Source organism: Lampetra planeri, chromosome 20 (genome assembly GCF_965212315.1).
Source record: "Lampetra planeri chromosome 20, kcLamPlan1.2.h2, whole genome shotgun sequence".
Lineage (NCBI taxonomy): Eukaryota > Metazoa > Chordata > Hyperoartia > Petromyzontiformes > Petromyzontidae > Lampetra > Lampetra planeri.
Window position 1 is genome coordinate 557,472 of NC_136126.1, and position 18,338 is coordinate 575,809.

At 55.5% G+C, this 18,338-nt stretch overlaps 1 protein-coding gene and 1 long non-coding RNA gene across 2 annotated transcripts; both read left to right on the forward strand.

The window, feature by feature from the left end:
* The first annotated feature begins 2,438 nt into the window (after positions 1–2,438).
* LOC144724189 (protein myomaker-like) lies at positions 2,439–7,909 on the forward strand. Its single transcript, XM_078603104.1, has 5 exons — positions 2,439–2,573; positions 3,399–3,513; positions 4,179–4,327; positions 6,594–6,710; positions 7,484–7,909. Exons 1-5 carry the CDS (start codon positions 2,439–2,441, stop codon positions 7,907–7,909), a joined length of 942 nt encoding a protein of 313 aa, XP_078459230.1.
* A 7,495-nt stretch (positions 7,910–15,404) lies between these two features.
* On the forward strand, positions 15,405–17,927 carry LOC144724222 (uncharacterized). The gene is made up of 2 exons (XR_013586449.1): positions 15,405–15,672; positions 17,838–17,927. It is a non-coding gene; the product is annotated as an uncharacterized LOC144724222 (long non-coding RNA).
* The last annotated feature ends 411 nt before the right edge of the window (positions 17,928–18,338 follow it).

Sequence of the window (18,338 nt, forward strand, 5' to 3'; positions counted from 1 at the left end):
ATGAGCGGATGAGTGGGTGGGTGAGCGGATGAGTGCATGAGTGGGTGAGCGGGTGGATGAGTGCATGAGTGGGTGAGTGGGTGAGCGGGTGGGTGAGTGCATGAGTGGGTGAGTGGGTGAGCGGGTGGGTGAGTGCATGAGTGAGTGAGCGGGTGGGTGGGTGAGCGGGCGGGGTGCTGCTATCTCCGCCACCTGCTGTTTATCCTTTCGCCGCCGTCACCGCTCGTGGCTGCGTGACCGACAGCTGCTGCCGGGGCCCGAGACACGCGGAGGGGATTTACTGGGGTCCTGGGCGCGTGCCGGCAGGGACCTCCCTACCTCCTACGGTCCGCGTCCCCAAAACAGCCTTTGAGGAAGTTGAGAATTCTGGCGGTCCAAATGATCTCGTCTCAAGATGAACACGGATCGCAGGGTTAGTAATGAGCGTGTCAGATTAATAATGGCTGTGTCGGAGGCATTAAACCAGCGTCGCTGAGATGCTCGGCCCAAGCCCCCGGAGCTGCTGGGGAAGCAGAGGGAGGATTCGGGGGGAGCAGTGGGGAGAAGGGCTTTGTGGGGCAGCGTGGTCAGGAGAGGGCAGCAGAGAGGGGGGAGGAGGAGCAGGCAGAGTGGGACGCTGGAGGGAGGTCAGGCGAGGACGGGAGAGAGGGTGGACGGAATGAGGAGAGAAAGAATGGGGACACGGGGAAGAGAGCCGTCGTGTGGCGAGATAGCGAAGAGGGGAGACCAGGATGGGGGATAGGAGGTGCGAGCGCATCATGGAGAGAAAGTGGAGAGAGGGGTGGGGGGAGTAAGCGATTTGATGGGACAGGGCCTCAGAAAGGCCCGGGTCAAAACACCAGATGAGGTCACCACTGAGGTCCCCTCTGTAGCCCGGACGGGGAGAGCATGGGGGGAGAAGAGGGATGAGAGGGGGGAGGAGAGGGATGAGAGGGTGAGGGAGAGAGTGCAGGAAGGGAAGCTACACGAGGTGAGGTGAGAGATGTGGAGAGCGCGAAGAGGATGGGGGACAGCAGGCAGAAGAGGAGACGGAACATGGGAGACAGTGAGAGCTGCAGACAAACGAGGGAGTGAACAAGAGAAGACGCACGAGAGCAGGAGGTGAGAATGGAGAGATGCGGGCGGAGGGTGACGGGGGAGCCCGGGGAATGCGGGAGAGCGGAGGAGAGGTGATATGAGGTCAAGAATAGAGGAGGCGGTGGAGGAGATGCCATGAGATGAGAAGAGATGGCTCTCGCACGAGCGAGGCACACCGCATTCTCCGCATTATAAGACGCTCCTGAAAGTAAGACGCTCCCCAAACTCGTGCACAGTGTCAGTAAAGTCATGCGCGCCTAGGAGCTCGCACACACACGAGACAAATACGAAGATCCCCGGACATTAAGCGCTGTCAGCGAGTAGCACCTATGAAGGCTGGCACGGCACACAAGGAGGTGGGTGCTTAACACCACGCCCGGCCGCCTTTGTCTCCCCAGTCCTGATGTTTTACACACCGCACCAGGTACTCATTTGAGACTGAATCGACCGGGATATTCGTCACTGGTGTTGGTGCTGTCCGTGAGTGGGGATCGAACCGAGGCGCTTGTTGTTGTGAGTCGCGAGTGTGATCACCACTGCGCCACCGCCCTGCCGCCCCAAGACGACGACGAGGAGGATGAGCGAGGAGCAGGAGGAGGAGCTGAGAGAGAGAACACGAGAGGAGAGTTCCCGAGTCCAGGACTCGTGGGGAAGGCGCGGGCTATATTTAGCCAGCCAGCCCGAGCAGCAGCTGCTCCAGCCGCACCTGCCGGGCTGTCGGGGCCCCCCAGAGCCTCCCCCGCCTCCCCTCGTCACAAGCCCGTGCCGAGCCCCTCTCAACAATGCCCCGCTGTGTCTCCTGGCCTCAACACAGCCGCCGCCTCCACAGCTGTCTCTCGTGTGGGGGGGGGGGAGGCGGGTGCAGGGGGGCATTTAAACTTTACGCTGCCCGCTGCCGGGACATTTAACCGGAGTCTCTGAGAGCGTCAGCACCGGTCGAGGGGGTGCTATCGCAGCGGACAGGGACCTTCGCTGGGTTCCCGCCAACGAGAGGACGCAGCGGAGCTCTGGAAGTTGGAGTCGTAGCGGGGAGCGATACCCTACTGAGCGCTGGTGGCACGGTTCGAATCCAGATAGGGTCTACAAAATATTCCCCCCCCCCCAACTTCCATCACCTCGTCGCGGATTAGAGGAGTCGCGGATTAGAGGAGTCGTTCCGCGCGCTGTCGCCGTCGCAGGAGCCGACTGGGCAGTGCCGCGCTCGCCCCCACTGCTCTGGGGGTCTCTCTGAGGCCACCTGGAGACATTTTGGGGGTGCGAGGACCTCGCTCACCTCCCGCAGTGGCTGCGCTCCCCGCCTCTGACCCCGACTCCATGAGCTCGGGGTCAGAGGCCTAAGGAGGGGGCGAGGGGGTGGGGGCATGGAGGAGGCCGTGGCTCGGCTGGCCGTGCCCAGCGCCAGCTGCCTGCTGCTGCTGGGCCCCGCGGCTCTCGCCGTGCGTCGCCGCTTCTACTGCGAGGGCCTCGTCTTCGCCTTCTCCTCCTTCTTTCTCGCGGTCAGTGGGGGGCCGGAAAGATTGAGGGACCCCCGAGGGATTGGGAGAGGTGTCGGGGGATATTAAGAATAAAACAATAATAATCGGGGCTTCATTTTCCACTCGGTATATTCCGGAACCCTGCTGCTAGGGTGGCTTGGGAGTTATGATTATCGGCGAAAGGCACTACAACTAGAGTATAAGGTTCGCGTATTTGTCATAATAATCCTACATGTGTCGGTGGTATCAGTACAATCTCATCAAGAGGTTTACAACCAGACATTATTAGGCTGAGGTAGCGACGCCCAAGTGGTTCCCGGGAGCGCGTTCGTGACTCGAGTTGAGCGCCGATGCGAGGCGCCGGCGACCTCACCCCAGGCGGGGGTGGAGTCGGCCAGGAGGGCCCGCTGGTATCGCCGCCTGGTTGCTGCTCGCCAGGTTCGTTATGTGCAGAAGATCTGACAAATCTGCCCGGCACACGATGGCGTCTGTCTCATTTTCGAATAGCGTCTCGGGAACTTTGACGTTCGCCATGAAGAAAACGGCGTGCAGTCGCGTGTTTTATGGTTAACCCACCCGCAGTATTTACCAAGGCCGCCGCTGGCATTGAACCTCTGCAACAAGCGGCGAACGCGCTACCGCTGGGCCGCGTCGTGCTGCCAAAGTGATTCCCGTGGTGGCGTTTGCCGCCTGGTGGCCGCGTGTCTCGTGTGTTGGTGGTTGCCGCGTGGTGGTTGACGCGTGGTGGTTGACGCGTGGTGGTTGACGCGTGGTGGTTGACGCGTGGTGGTTGACGCGTGGTGGTTGACGCGTGGTGGTTGACGCGTGGTGGTCGTGGTGGTGCAGGGCTGGCACGCGTGCGACGGGCCCGACTCCCTCGCGTGGTGCGCGCTGCGCCCCGAGCTGCTGCTGTACTTCAGCGTCTACAGCGAGGCGCTCTCCCTGTGGCTCTCCATTCTGGGTACGGGGGCCACGGGGTGGGGGGCACGGGGGGAGGGGGGGAGGGGGGCACGGGGGGAGGGGGGCACGGGGGGAGGGGGGGAGGGGGGCACGGGGGGGGGCTGGGGAGAACCGCATACCTTTTGGAACAAGCGGCCAACGCGATACCCCTGGTCAATGCCGGATTATCCGAGTAGCAAAAGTAGCTACTACGTGTAGCAGCTACACGTGTAGCAGCTACACGTGTAGCAGCTACACGTGTAGCTGCTACACGTGTAGCAGCTACACGTGTAGCAGCTACACGTGTAGCAGCTACACGTGTAGTAGCTACGGGCCCCGCACTTTCAAGGGCCCCGCGCTAAATGCTTTCAAGCTATCAATTCCGGTTCAGTGATTGTGCTCTTGCTCTATCACTATAGTACTCTACTGCCTTCAACTTTTATGAACGACTGGATGTTTAAGGTTAGCGATTTGTCGTATTATCTGGCGGTATAGAAAATAAAAAAAAATACAATTACTTTACTGTGCAAGTTAAAAATTTGTGTTTTAATATTTGTGTTTTTTATTTAAGGCCCCTTTATAACAACATGCGACAGGCCCCGCACTAGCTTCATCTGGCACTGCCCCTAGTGCGTATCCTGCAAATACTACTCGGCATCACCACCTCATCCCCCCCCCCACCCCTAGCCGTGGGGGAGCTGGGGGAGCCGCGACGCTCGACGGCCGCGATGCTGGGGGCCCTCACCACGGCGATCCGCGTGGCGCAGGACCCCTACGGATACGGGGTCTACTCGGGGCCCATCGGAGGGGCCGTGCTCATCGTGGCCACCAAGTTTGTGAGCATTATCATCACCAGCAGCAGCAACAGCACCAGCAGCAACCTCGCACCTTCGATTAGCATGCTTGGCTACCTACGGTGCGAAACACGTTCAGCATACAAAGACATACAGCAGAGCGTCATAACGCAATCATAATGACGAAGATGAGGTCACGTGTAACGCTGCACCACCACCGCACGGGAGTCACTCGCTCTTGCAGAGAGAGGGGACGACTCATGGTGGTTGAGATGATCGTGGTGGTTGAGATGATCGTGGTGGTTGAGATGATCGTGGTGGTTGAGATGGTGGTGGAGGTTGAGATGATGGTGGTGGTGGAAATAATGGTGGTGGTGGAGATGATGGTGGTGGTGGTGATGATGGTGGTGGTTGAGATGATGGTGGTGATGGAGATGATGGTGGTGATGGTGGTGGTGGAGATGGTGGTGGCGGTTGAGATGATGGTGGTTGAGATGATGGTGGTGGAGATGATGGTGGCGGTTGAGATGATGGTGGTGATGGAGATGATGGTGGTGATGGTGGTGGTTGAGATGGTGGTGGAGGTTGAGATGATGGTGGTGGTGGAAATAATGGTGGTGGTGGAGATGATGGTGGTGGTGGTGATGATGGTGGTGGTTGAGATGATGGTGGTGATGGAGATGATGGTGGTGATGGTGGTGGTGGAGATGGTGGTGGCAGTTGAGATGGTGGTGGTTGAGATGATGGTGGTGGAGATGATGGTGGCGGTTGAGATGATGGTGGTGGTTGAGATGATGGTGGTGGAGATAATGGTGGTGGTTGAGATGATGATGGTGGTGGTGATGATGGTGGTGGTTGAGATGATGGTGGTGGAGATGATGGTGGTGGTTGAGATGATGGTGGCGGTTGAGATGATGGTGGTGGAGATGATGGTGGTGGTTGAGATTATGGTGGTGGAGATGATGGTGGCGGTTGAGATTGTGGTGGTGGTGGTTGAGATGCTGGTGGTGGTTGAGATGATGGTGGTGGTGGAGATGATGGTGGTGGTGATGATGGTGGTGATGATGGTGGTGGTTGAGATGATGGTGGAGGTTGAGATGATGGTGGTTGTTGAGATGATGATGGTGGTTGAGATGATGGTGGTGGAGATGATGGTGGTCGTTGAGATGATGGTGGTGGAGATGATGGTGGCGGTTGAGATTATGGTGGTGGTTGAGATGCTGGTGGTGGTTGAGATTGATGGTGGTGGTGATGATGGTGGTGGTTGAGATGATGGTGGAGGTTGAGATGATGGTGGTGGTTGAGATGATGGTGGTGGTTGAGATGATGATGGTGGTAGAGATTATGGTGGTGGTTGAGATGATGATGGTGGTGGTGGAGATGATGGTGGTGGTGATGATGGTGGTGGTGGAGATGATGGTGGTGGTTGAGATGATGATGGTGGTGGTTGAGATGATGGTGGTTGAGATGATGGTGGTGGTTGAGATGATGGTGGTTGAGATGGTGGTGGTGGTGGAGATGATGGTCGTGGAGATGATGGTGGAGGAGATGATGGTGGTGGTGGAGATGATGGTGGTGGTTGAGATGATGATGGTGGTGGAGATGATGGTGGTGGTTGAGATGATGGTGGAGGTTGAGATTATGGTGGTGGTTGAGATGATGGTGGTTGAGATGATGGTTGTGGTTGAAATGATGGTGGTGGAGATGATGGTGGTGGTGGAGATGATGGTGGAGGTTGAGATGATGGTGGAGGTTGAGATGATGGTGGTTGAGATGATGGTGGAGGTTGAGATGATGGTGGTGGAGATGATGGTGGTGGTTGAGATGATGGTGGTGGAGATGATGGTGGAGGTTGAGATAATGGTGGTGGTTGAGATGATGGTGGTTGGGATGATGGTGGTGGTTGAAATGTTGGTGGTGGAGATGATGGTGGTGGTGGTTGAGATGGTGGTTGAGATGATGGTGGTGGTTGAAATGATGGTGGAGGTTGAGATGATGGTGGTTGAGATGATGGTGGTGGAGATGATGGTGGTATGATGGTGGTGGAGATGATGGTGGTGGTGGAGATGATGGTGGTAGTTGAGATGATGGTGGTTGAGATGATGGTGGTGGTTGAAATGATGGTGGAGGTTGAGATTATGGTGGTTGAGATGATGGTGGTGGAGATGATGGTGGTGGAGATGATGGTGGTGGTTGAAATGATGGTGGTGGAGATGATGGTGGTGGTTGAGAGGGGGTCCTGCGATCCCCGTAACACCCCCACTTGCACCCCCACCCCCCCGGCACCACCCCGCCCTCCCTGTCTCAGCTCCGCAAGATGCGGCAGGTGAAAGGGCTGTACCCGGAGAGGCGTAGCTACCTCCACCACATCGGGCCGGGCTGCTGCGCGGCAGGGCTCGCCTTCACGCTCAGGTTCTTCGTGCAGGTGCGGGTACAGGCGGAGAACGTGGTGGGAGACGTGGTGGGAGACGTGGTGGGGGACATGGTGGGGTGCAGGTGGGGGACGTGGTGGGGGACATGGTGGGGGTACAGGTGGTGGGCAAGGATGAGTGGGGGTGGTGGATGTGGTGGTGGCGGCGGTGGACAACGGTGAGTGGTGGACGTGGTGGTGGTGGGGATGAAGGTGATAGACAAGGATGAGTGGGGGTGGAGGTGGTGGACAAGGGTGAGTGGTGGACGTGGTGGTGGGGATGAAGGTGATAGACAAGGGTGAGTGGGGGTGGTGAACTTGGTGGTTGTAGGGGTGGATGTGGCGGTAGTGATGGTGTAGGACAAGGGTGGTAAGACTCAGAGATTTACTTTCACCAGGCAAGGACCTGAGCTTGCATGGAACTTTTGACATGTTCCACTAGATCACGGTGACCATACTAATAATATGGAGAGATGATGATGGTGGTGATGGTACTGATTGTGATGATAGTGGAGGTTGTTATGGGTCGTGGTGGAAGTGGTGGCGAGTCTATAGCACTGGCAGTGGTGGTGGAAGTTGGTACGAGAGTTGGTGGTGTATATATGTTGAACTTCTTTCGCACCGTACGTAGCCAAACTTGTTAATCGGAGGTGTGGAGGAAGGTGGTGGCACGAGTGATGGCACGGGTGGTTACAGATGATTACAGAATCGTATCTAACCCTGTCCCCTCTCGTGACCTCGTCACCCACTGATCCCATGCCCCCCCCCCCCTCCATGCCCCCCTGCAGGACATAGAGTACACGTACGTGCACAGCGCCTACCACGTTCTCCTGGCGCTCGCCTTCTCTTTCCTGCTGCCCTCTTCCAACCCGTATGGCCTGCCCCTTCACAACTGCTGCTGCCCGGTGGCCTGTGGGTCAGGCCCGGCCGCCTTGCCGCCATTGCCCGCGTTGCCCCGCGGCCTGGTTGCTCGCCTCCGCTCACTGGACCCTGACCCTGACCCCGGCCCCGACCCGGACCGGGACCCGAACCCTTCCCCGTGCCGACACGCGGGGTTCCCTGCTGCCGCGAGGAGTGGACTCCCAGAAGCGCCGCGGCGGGTGCTGCCCCCTTTCCCGGCGACGCTGCCCCGGGGCTTGCGCCCCGTCTCGCTGCCCCGGGGCTTGCGCCCCGTCTCGCTGCCCCAGGGGGAGGGCAGTGGCGAGGAGACGTAGCCCGGACCTGGGATCGAACCTACGCTCCCCGGGAGTCAGGTGTCGTGAGGTCTTGGAACACGTGGTCACCTGCTGCCCGCGCGCCCCCCCCTGCGCCCAGGCACTGCGGCGAGTGACACGACTCCCCGTTTCTGTGTTCATCGCAAAGTCTCTGTTGTGTTTTTATTGTAAGATCGGTCGTGATTGTAAATGTACAGTGATTAGAATTCAGTCGGACGAGTCTGGAACGCTGCTCCAGGAATGATTTTGGCCACGTCGCATCCATCTCCCCTTATTTTGTCCTAAACCTGCTTATAGGGTTACGATAAACTCAGCTCTGATCATGGAGTATCGGGCACAATGATACAAGATTATTGTGCCTTGGTATTCCGTGTACTCTAGATCCCAATGGAGCAATAGAGCATTGGGATATACGGATGAAATGCGCCTTACAAATGTAAAGTATCATTATTATGACTCTAGTGGTAGTGCCTAACGCCAGTAATCCATATTCCAAGCCAGCTCTGACGTTATGGCCGTGCGGCTACTCGCGAGCTGCCGAGTCCGTCGTGCTTTCAGGTCGCGCCGCTACGCGTTGTTGTTCGGAACGATGTCCGATGTTCCGCTCCACGTGCTGGGGGCTTCTTAAGGAGCTGAACTCAGGGGATCACATTCTCCCTCGATGACAGAGCACTACCGGCATCAGGTCAAGAGATGAAGCGTTCGTGAAGAACTCGTGAGAATGGCGCTAGAAGCTGGTGGGGAACGGGAGGTGGCCCGCCACTGGGATGATCACGAGCACCGGGACACGCGGAGACAGGAAGCTGCTGTGTCGAGAAAGGTCTCACGCACACTGGAAACCTGGAACTCAGAACTTAAGACCTGGAACTTGTAATTGAAACTTGGGACCTCGAACCTGTGACCTCCGACTGAGCCTTTGAAGTATGGGCTCTGGAACCCGGGCCCTGGAAGAGGCACGAGAAGACCTGGGACCGAGAGGCGAGTTGTGGTCGGCAGAGGGCGCCATGGCGTCGCGTGTGAGGTCCACGACCGGTCTCTGTGGTGGCGGCATTGACGGCGGTGCTGAGCTGGTTTTGGTGGTGGGTGCCCCCAGTGGTGGTGGTGGTATTGTTGATCGGCGGTTGTTTTATTCATTGATGAGGATTGATAATGACGATAATGATCTGGACACGTGGTGGTCCATCGGTAGTCATTCCGGATTTCTCTGGAATCCTCACAGAGCATCCAATCAGAAGGGGACACGAATCAGCATTGAATATTCATGCTGCTCCAGCCATGCAGCAAGAATCTCGAGGTGCCACCTCAATGTCTTGATCAAGGACATCTTCAGACATCCTGAGCCTTGGAACCTGTAACAGAGAGAGAGACATTGGCGCCTGGCATTAAGGGGGTATGATTGGAACTTACTCTTGAGACCTGTTACCTCAGACTGAGACTTTAAAGCTGGGATTGTGAGCCGGGGTTATAGAACTGGCGCGAGGAGATCTGGGAGTGAGAGTTCGGAAGTACCTCGGCAGACCTGGGAGCTGGAACCCAAATATTGGGCCTTGGAACCTGCGACTGAGACATGGAGCCCCTGATGAGGATCTGCGAGTCGGACTGGAACCTTTAGACTGCTAATTCTGCATCTGGAACCTTGACACTTGTAAATGGGACTCGGCACCTGGTAACCTCGAACCTGGGAGCTGGGACCGAGATGGCGAGCGGCGGCTGCTGGAGCTGATGCGACGAGGCCCCCCGGGAGGGAGCGCCCCGGCTCGGACGCCAGAGGGCGCGGGGCTGGGGGCGCCTGAGGTTGATGACAGCGGCGGTGTTGGCGATCTTCAGAGTCCGTGGCAGTAGTTGGTGGCACTGGTTGATGGTTGAGTTTTCGTTCCCTTATTAAATCGAGTGTCGTTAATAAAACAAGCACATGCCGAGGCTTCAGTCATTGCATGGAGTCTTCTCTCATTGCATGGAGTCTTCTCTGCCTGGCTCTGCGTGACCCCGATTCATATTCTCACGTATGTTGAACTTCTTTCGCACCGTACATAACCAACCGTGCTAATCCGAGGTGCGGGGGAAAGACGACAAACCTGAACCCTCACGCTGACCCTTGACCTCAACTCGGATCGCCACCTGTCCGGGTCTGAGCAGGACTAGTCCGGTAACCAGCATCGCGATTGTGATTCAGTGGCATCAGGAGTTGGTTTGTCGTGAGCTCTTGCTGTATTGGTCTGCTGTATTGATGTATTGACGTACTGCTGCTCCTGCTGTACTGCTGTACTGTTGCAGGAGGCTGAGGCACAGCTGTGATGAGAGACCGCGCGCTGCCTGGGGAACGTGCACGCGTGAGGGTTTGGTCTCTCCAGTGGACAAGGTGGGCGAGCCGAACCTCCTCAACCTGACCCGAACCTTTACCCTCGCCCTATCCCTGACCCTGATAATAACCCTACCCTGATACATGATCATAACCTTGATCCTAAAACTAAAGTCGACCCTATTCCCAACCCCCTACCCTGATCCTAACCATAAACTTCACCTGATTTATGCTCCTACCCAACCCCAACCCTATCTCCGACTGACCCCTAATCCATTTGCTGCTGCTGCTGCTGCCGAGACAACACGAGGAAGTGGGAGGAGGAGGAGGAGAGAAGGGAGCCATGGAGGCGAGTCCCGTGACCCCAGGCCAGCTGGCTCGGCCCTCGGCGGACACGGAACTTCGCTGTTGCCGGTGTAATGCCGCCGCGCGCGTGCGTGAGGATGTTGACATAAAAAATGAGTATCTGGTACGGTGCAGAAAACATCAGCATCGGGGAGATAAATGCGGCCGGGCGTGCTGCTGGCCACCCACCCCCTCCGTGTGCCGTGTCGAACTTCGTAGGTGATCGCTAACAGCACTTGCCCCAACAGTCTGTTAAGACTACACGGTGGCTCTTTGTCTTTGTGCGAGTCACGCTGTGTGAATGCTGCCTGGCCTGTCACTCCACATGCCCCCTTCATTCTCTGTGCTTGCAAACGTGGAGCCCTTTAAATGAACATGCGCTGCGGTTTGAAGCATTCAAGCTGGCCTGCCTACGATTCATCGTGGATTTAACCAGTCTGCATTATGAACTCGCAGATTCATAAATGATCTGGACACAGTTCCTTCAGCGAGCTCCACCGGCTGGCAGCCACCGCATGCCCAAACAGCATCTATTTGACCGGATAGAGGGCTCGAGAAGAGATGGGTTGATATAGAACAGGAGGACCTGGAGCTGAGTGGACTTGTCAGCGGTGTCGAGATCGGCCTCTGTGGAGGAGGCTCGTGAAGGACGCTGCTGAACAGTTGAGGGCAGTCGCCCTCCAACAACAACGGAGGGCAGAGAAACGATGCTCACAACTACGAGCGGAGCGCCGGGCGACTAAAACGCAGAAAGTTTGCACGGCGAGGAGCACAGGTGATGTCTCTGCCGGTCATCTCAGTCAATCTATAGCACCTGGGTCTGTCCCGGTATCTTCTGCACCTAGCCTGGCACAGCAGTCGACATATGGCCCTTGGACCTCTCCCGTGACTTTCCAGCAGCGAGCCTTGGATACTTCACGTGGCCTCAACGTGCACCGAGCTTGGCTCAAGCGTCACTTAGTGGTAAATGGGAGCCGTTGTTGACGTGTTCAGCAATATTCAGGCAAGTAGAGATTGTAACGCTGCATAATTGAACGGAGGTTAATGCTAACTTGGTAAACAGGGAGAGCCTTGCCCCGGTGGGTTCCGATAAGAACGCCGTAGTGTAGTGGGAATCATCAGCCACCTACTCACGCAAAGCGAGTGGACGGGTCGCGAGATGAAGGGGCGATGGGCGATGGTGCCAGGAATGGAACGAGATCAGAGAGATGCGACGATGATGAAATCGGCTGGGTGGATCCCAACTTCGCAGGATCCGTGAGAGATGGTGACGGCTTGTAGAGGCCTTCATTCAGCAGTGGATTGATCATGGCTGATGGCACTGTTGATGGCAGCGGCGGCGAGGCTGCGACGGGCAACCTTCCTGCTCGCCCCGGTGGTCCGCGAGAGACATTGACATCACTTTGGTAACCATCTACGACAATACTATGTCATGTTGGTGATACTCTATATTGAAATGGGTCGCATCGTTACCATCAGTCATCCTTTTGACATACTAAAGGATGTTGTCGGCTGTTGACACACTGAAGGAAGCCTCGTGTTTTATCGGCATCGTCTTGTGGATACAGCGCGATGAGAGATGGTTTTATTGCAATACCGCTAGCAAAATGGACTTCGCCAGTGCTGCAGTACAAGCAATGGCCCTACATCAACAACAAAAACCCCCCTCTTCAAAACGAAAGTTTGTTATTTTTAGGAGGATGCGACCTGGCCCAGAGAGCGGACAGCACCGCGAGATGTTCGTGTCGTCTTGCTGCTCCTCTTGCTTCTCAGGAGCGCAGTCTTCTCGCTCGAGACCCCCTATTGACAGGCGGCAGCTGCATGGCGGAATATTTCAGAAGCTGTACTAGAATCGTCGTACTGCTTGTTGCGTGCTTTTATCACAATCACTGTCGTGATGGAGTGTGGAACGCTTGCTTCTTACATCAGCTCGTGACATGTCAATTCCCATCGTCACGTGCATCGTCATACTATTATGGGTGCCGAGAAAGATGTTTATCATCACCATATCAACGTGGATGTATTGGATAGCTTTTCATCATCATAACAATACCACTCTGGTGGGTAGAGGAGCCGTGGTGGTGGCGGCTCTGGACGTGGCCTGTAATCCAGCACTGGAGGCGAGGGTTGATGGATCACCGCACAAAAATGGAGACTCCATCTGTTCCATCTGTACGGGATAGCATTTCCCCCTGGCAGGCGTGGCTTCTCTGGGTGCTCTGGTTTCCTTCCACGTGTAAACACTCATTATGTGGCCGGTAGGACCTTGAGTTTAGTTGAATAAATGTTTGGGCCAGCTGGCCAGGATTGGGTAAAACGTTGCCCACATTTCACCCAGGCAACTGGAGTGGACAGACGAAGTGTTACTGATCTACATGTGTCTAGACAGTGCACAGACGAAGTGTCACTGACCTACATGAGTCTAGACAGTGCACAGACAAAGTGTCACTGACCTACACGTGTCTAGACAGTGCACAGACGAAGTGTCACTGACCTACATGAGTCTAGACAGTGCACAGACGAAGTGTCACTGACCTACATGAGTCTAGACAGTGCACAGACAAAGTGTCACTGACCTACACGTGTCTAGACAGTGCACAGACGAAGTGTCACTGACCTACATGAGTCTAGACAGTGCACAGACGAAGTGTCACTGACCTACATGAGTCTAGACAGTGCACAGACGAAGCGTCACTGACCTATAAGTGTCTAGACAGTGCACAGACGAAGTGTCACTGACCTACAAGTGTCTAGACAGTGCACAGACGAAGTGTCACTGACCTACAAGTGTCTAGACAGTGCACAGACAAAGTGTCACTGACCTACACGTGTCTAGACAGTGCACAGACGAAGTGTCACTGACCTACATGAGTCTAGACAGTGCACAGACGAAGTGTCACTGACCTACATGAGTCTAGACAGTGCACAGACGAAGCGTCACTGACCTATAAGTGTCTAGACAGAGCACAGACGAAGTGTCACTGACCTACAAGTGTCTAGACAGAGCAAAGACGACGTGTCACTGACCTACAAGTGTCTAGACAGAGCACAGACGAAGTGTCACTGACCTACATGAGTCTAGACAGTGCACAGACGAAGCGTCACTGACCTACAAGTGTCTAGACAGTGCACAGACGAAGTGTCACTGACCTACAAGTGTCTAGACAGTGCACAGACGAAGTGTCACTGACCTACAAGTGTCTAGACAGTGCACAGACGAAGTGTCACTGACCTACAAGTGTCTAGACAGAGCACAGACGAAGTGTCACTGACCTACAAGTGTCTAGACAGTGCACAGACGAAGTGTCACTGACCTACACGTATCTAGACAGAGGACCGCAGAGATTTGGCAATTGTTGGAGCCGGCTCACCGAGTGTCTGCTGCTGCCTTCCCGCTCGTCTGTGGTTCCTACTGTTCACTGTATGTATAATTACCATCGTGTTACAGTTAATTTATTTAAAGATGTTTGTCCTTTCCACTTTTAACTTGGAAAGCAAATGCCACGATGCCCCCCTGTGAAACGCGGCTGTGGTGGCAAAGGCACCACCAGATCTAAATTTGCATTTTAAAGAAGTTTCCGTTTCACAAAGTCTGACCGCTGATGAGACCCGTAAAGTCAAATTCGGCGCATAATTTGCTTGCTGAAGCAATTGCTAACCTATAACCGAATTCTGCAAACGCCAGGGATTATAATGGACTTAATTTGACGTTCATGTCGAGAGACTGTCACGCATACATACCAGGGACGTGCGGTCAGGGGAGGCAGGGGAGGTAGAGCCTTACCTGTCATATTCTAATGAAAATAGCTGTGACGAAAAGTAAAAAAAAAGAATCAAATAAATATTAAGATTTTTCCACTGATCTGTGTTATAGATGTAATTTCTGTACGATTCCAATCATTTTATAGTCAAAATCGCCAAATTTGCGGAGCTCCGCTGCAAATACAGGAAGAGACGAGAGGTGAGGCAGCGACGAGCTCAGCCTCCCCTCTGATTGCGCAACCCCTCATTAACTGGATGGAGCACGGGCAATAAGCGCGTGCCTGTTACTATCTCAGTGTGTCACCAATGTAATGTTTTGTAGACCCCTTTACGTCATGTCCTCGCCTTCCATACTCCAGGTAACTTATTTCACGTATGTGTATAAAGATATTTAGGCTCGCTGGTCTCGTCATGAAACTGCAATGAAAAAGCACCAGGGGAGGCAGCTATCACATCTGCCTCACTGAGGGGGACGTGTCTAACACGCCCCCCTCAGTGAGGCCACGCCTCCTCAGTGTGTGAATCTGGCTGACACGAGCCAGTGCCCCCCCAGCCATTGACCTCACCGCACGTCACTGATACCTGTCAACCCCTTATCAGTGCCGACCTGATTACAGACCAATTCACACCGTATAGGTCACCCCGTGCCCTTATAAATATCAACGTTCATCCTACAAAGTCCCATCACAAGGGAGAAACAAGGAAATAGACAATTTTTGTTGCCCGTATTGAAACGGCTGTGCGCCGTGTGGACGTGAAATATCAATGTCCCTGTACAAGAAGAATACGTGGCAAACCGCGTGGGGTGACAGCTATGCACGTCACGAGTCAACGCCGATCACGCGGCGTTCTGACACCACCGAACTCGAGTCGGTGCCGAGCAGGGCTCCAAGGTGGGGATGGAGCGACTCCTCCCAACAACAAACACCTCGCAAGCCCCAAGGAGTTGTTGTTTTTGTTGTTACAACCGGTCCGACTGTGCCCTTGAGACCAGGAATGTCAACGCCGATCGCAACACATCTACAGTACAGTAACACCACGGGTTTACGGAAAGATGCCTTCCCGAAAAGTGCGACGACGACTATCGGAAATGATGTAAACATCGAAGCGAGATTCAGGGGTGGGAGGTGTAGGCGAAGGCTGAGAGAGGCGACGAACGCGTGGGGTTGATGCGACGCACATCCGGCAGTGTGGTGTTGATACAGTGACGACGTATCTGCGAAACGACGTGAAAGGAGGAGACGTGACGCGATGGGTACACCTTGACTCGAGGCGCTCTCTACATCAGGGTCGATCTAAAGGAAGTCTTCACACTGCCCATAGGCCCTGCTACACCAGCGCACGTGTCTGCAGCACGGTATTAGAGAATGAACAGTTACAGCTGTTTACACACCGCTGGTATATGTGTATGCAGATGAGCTGTATGCGAAACTTATTTCGTACCGTACGTAGCCAACCGTGGGGGGGGGGGGGAAGTACAACAAACTCAACGCACACAGCGGTTCTAGAGACATGAACATAGTGACACCGACCATTTCTAATGTAACACGACTGACACGAGTTGGCTCTAACCACGCACACGTGGGCCTCGCGAGGAGGCGTGTTGGGGGGTGAGGGCGATGGCTGTCGTGCTCGGGGGATGTCGCTGCTGTTATGATGACGAGGCTGCAGATAATGATGCCGCTTCTGATTGTTATGATGATGGTGTTTGTGCTGCTGAGAACGTGATATTATACTGCTGCTACCGATGGTGGTTGCTGTTTGTTTGATGACGTTCGTGCCGCTGTTGGTGTGATGTGGCTGGGACTGCTGCTGCTTGTTAATGATGACGATGTTTTGCGTTGCTACTGGTACGCTCTTGTCGATGTTGCTAATGACATTTGTGGTGATGGTAATTTTATGAACATCATTATTGGCACTTCTGCTCAATCCGCAGCTGTTGATCCTAATGGCTTTTACTGCTTCTTCTGGTGACGACGATGCCCCTTGCTGGTGCTAATCACGATGATGGCGACGATCACGTCCGCCGCGAATGAAACCATGAAACCCGCATTCCGATCTCTGCTACAATTGCATTTGCCGCCACCGGCCAGAACCCGGGCTGGAGGTGGGCCCCGTGAGGACGATGGGGCCCCTCGGCCAGGAGCCGTGGGGGGGGGGGGGCTTCCTCCCCCCGTGGGGGGGGGGGGGCTCCTCCCCCCGTGGCGGGACTCTTATTGTGAAGTGGCGGTCCGCGCGGCAGCGGCCATTACGCGCCGCCGCGCCGCGGCCATAACGAGCGGTGGGCAGCGTGGTGGGCCCGGTGTCTGGAGTCCAGCCGAGGGGCTCATCCCAGGGCAGGAGTTGCCTTCGCTCCCACACCAACTTGCCGCCACCTTGCAGTGAGCTCCAGGGACTGGCGCCACCAGACAGTGGCCACGTCGGGCTGCTGCAGTTGAATAAACAAGAGAGAGAGACTCATTGTTGACTGCGCCCTCTACTTGTGGTGGAGCTGGGCTGAAGCAATGTTGAAGCGTAGAACCCTCGTGTTGATCCACGGCAGTCTCAATCAACCACAGCAACAAAGACGAATACAAATATAAACATTTGCAACCATTCTAGTCCAGCAACGTCCCACATACATCACCGATGGGCCGGTGTTAATAGTGGCACCGGGTAATGTTGTTTACCCAATGAAAGCCTCCGCGGTTGCCAAGACACGTTCGGCAGGAGAGTCCTGCTCTCACTGGGATGTCTGGCCAAGCGAAGAAACAGCAATGAGTGTCTGGCCCCACGTGAGAGGGAACCCACAAACCCGGACAACAAAAATACCCCACGCATACAACGAGCAAGGGGTGCAACGCGCAGAGCTCTGCACAGATGGATTCAATAATACACTTATGTGCTGCCATGACCCTGGCCACACAGCCCAATCTCTAAATAGGTCTGGGTGTTCCCAGACATAAGTGTTCCATGCAAGCACGAAGCAGCCTCCAGCCTGCTTCAGTACGTGCAGTAGTGGTACAGTACACAACGATAACGTCGTCGATGGGCGCAGGCAGCCATCTGCAGCGTGTCCGCCTGGCAGGGGCGGCGTCTTCTCGTTGTGACACCTGTCGACTTGTGCCATCATCCACACATCAATCCAGCTCCGAACACATCCATCAAGGGGACGGAAGACACCACGGTGGCTGAGGCTGCGACGACATCCAGGGCAAACAGCCTTACTGACTGTATATCGGCAGCACTCCGCGTGATCACGGAGATCCCCGTGAGGGGTTCACCAAGGGGGTTCACCAAGGGGGTTCATGATGAGCGTGGAGGGGATTCATCCCTTTCCGTAGCAGCAGCAGCACCGCTGCAGCAGTAGCAGCAGCAGCCGGCAGCGGCGTGCTCGGCATGCAGCAGGGGCTGGGGTCGCAACGCGGCCACGTGGCAGGGCTGATTCAGCAGCTTGGGCAATTGCTGCTGCTGCTTCTTTGTGGATGGATTTGGTAAAGGATGGTCACGGTCTGGTAAGAGATGTCTCCGTTTCTTTTGCAGGGAGGATGGTGACGGTGGTGACGATGACGGCGATGCCGGCTGTGATTGTCGGCCTGGTCGGATCTGTACGTCCCACAGGCAAGGTTTTACAGCAGATGGAGGAGGAGAGAGCGATGGTGATGTTTTATTGTTGACGGGAAGCCGGAATTCTCGAGAGAGAGAGAGAGATATCACTCGGGATGAGACTCCAGAGGAGTGAGGGATGGTACCCGGACACTGAGGCCCACGGCCCAACTCGTGGTCCGCAAGGCCCCTGGGAAGTGTCCCACGCCATCGTCGCAGGATACTCCGATGTTAGAGTTTGTTTTAATGTTAAGCGATGTGATTGGTGCACGGTGGTCCGCTCACATTTGTGTGAGGATTGACGGTGAGGATTATCACTGGTCCCGGGGGGGGGGGAGCCAGAATAATGGGAGCTCTGTAGTGTGGAGTCTGTGTGGGAGATGGAGCGAGGTAACGAGGTGGGAGTGTGGCATCGGACATCCGTGAGAGCTGGAGGAG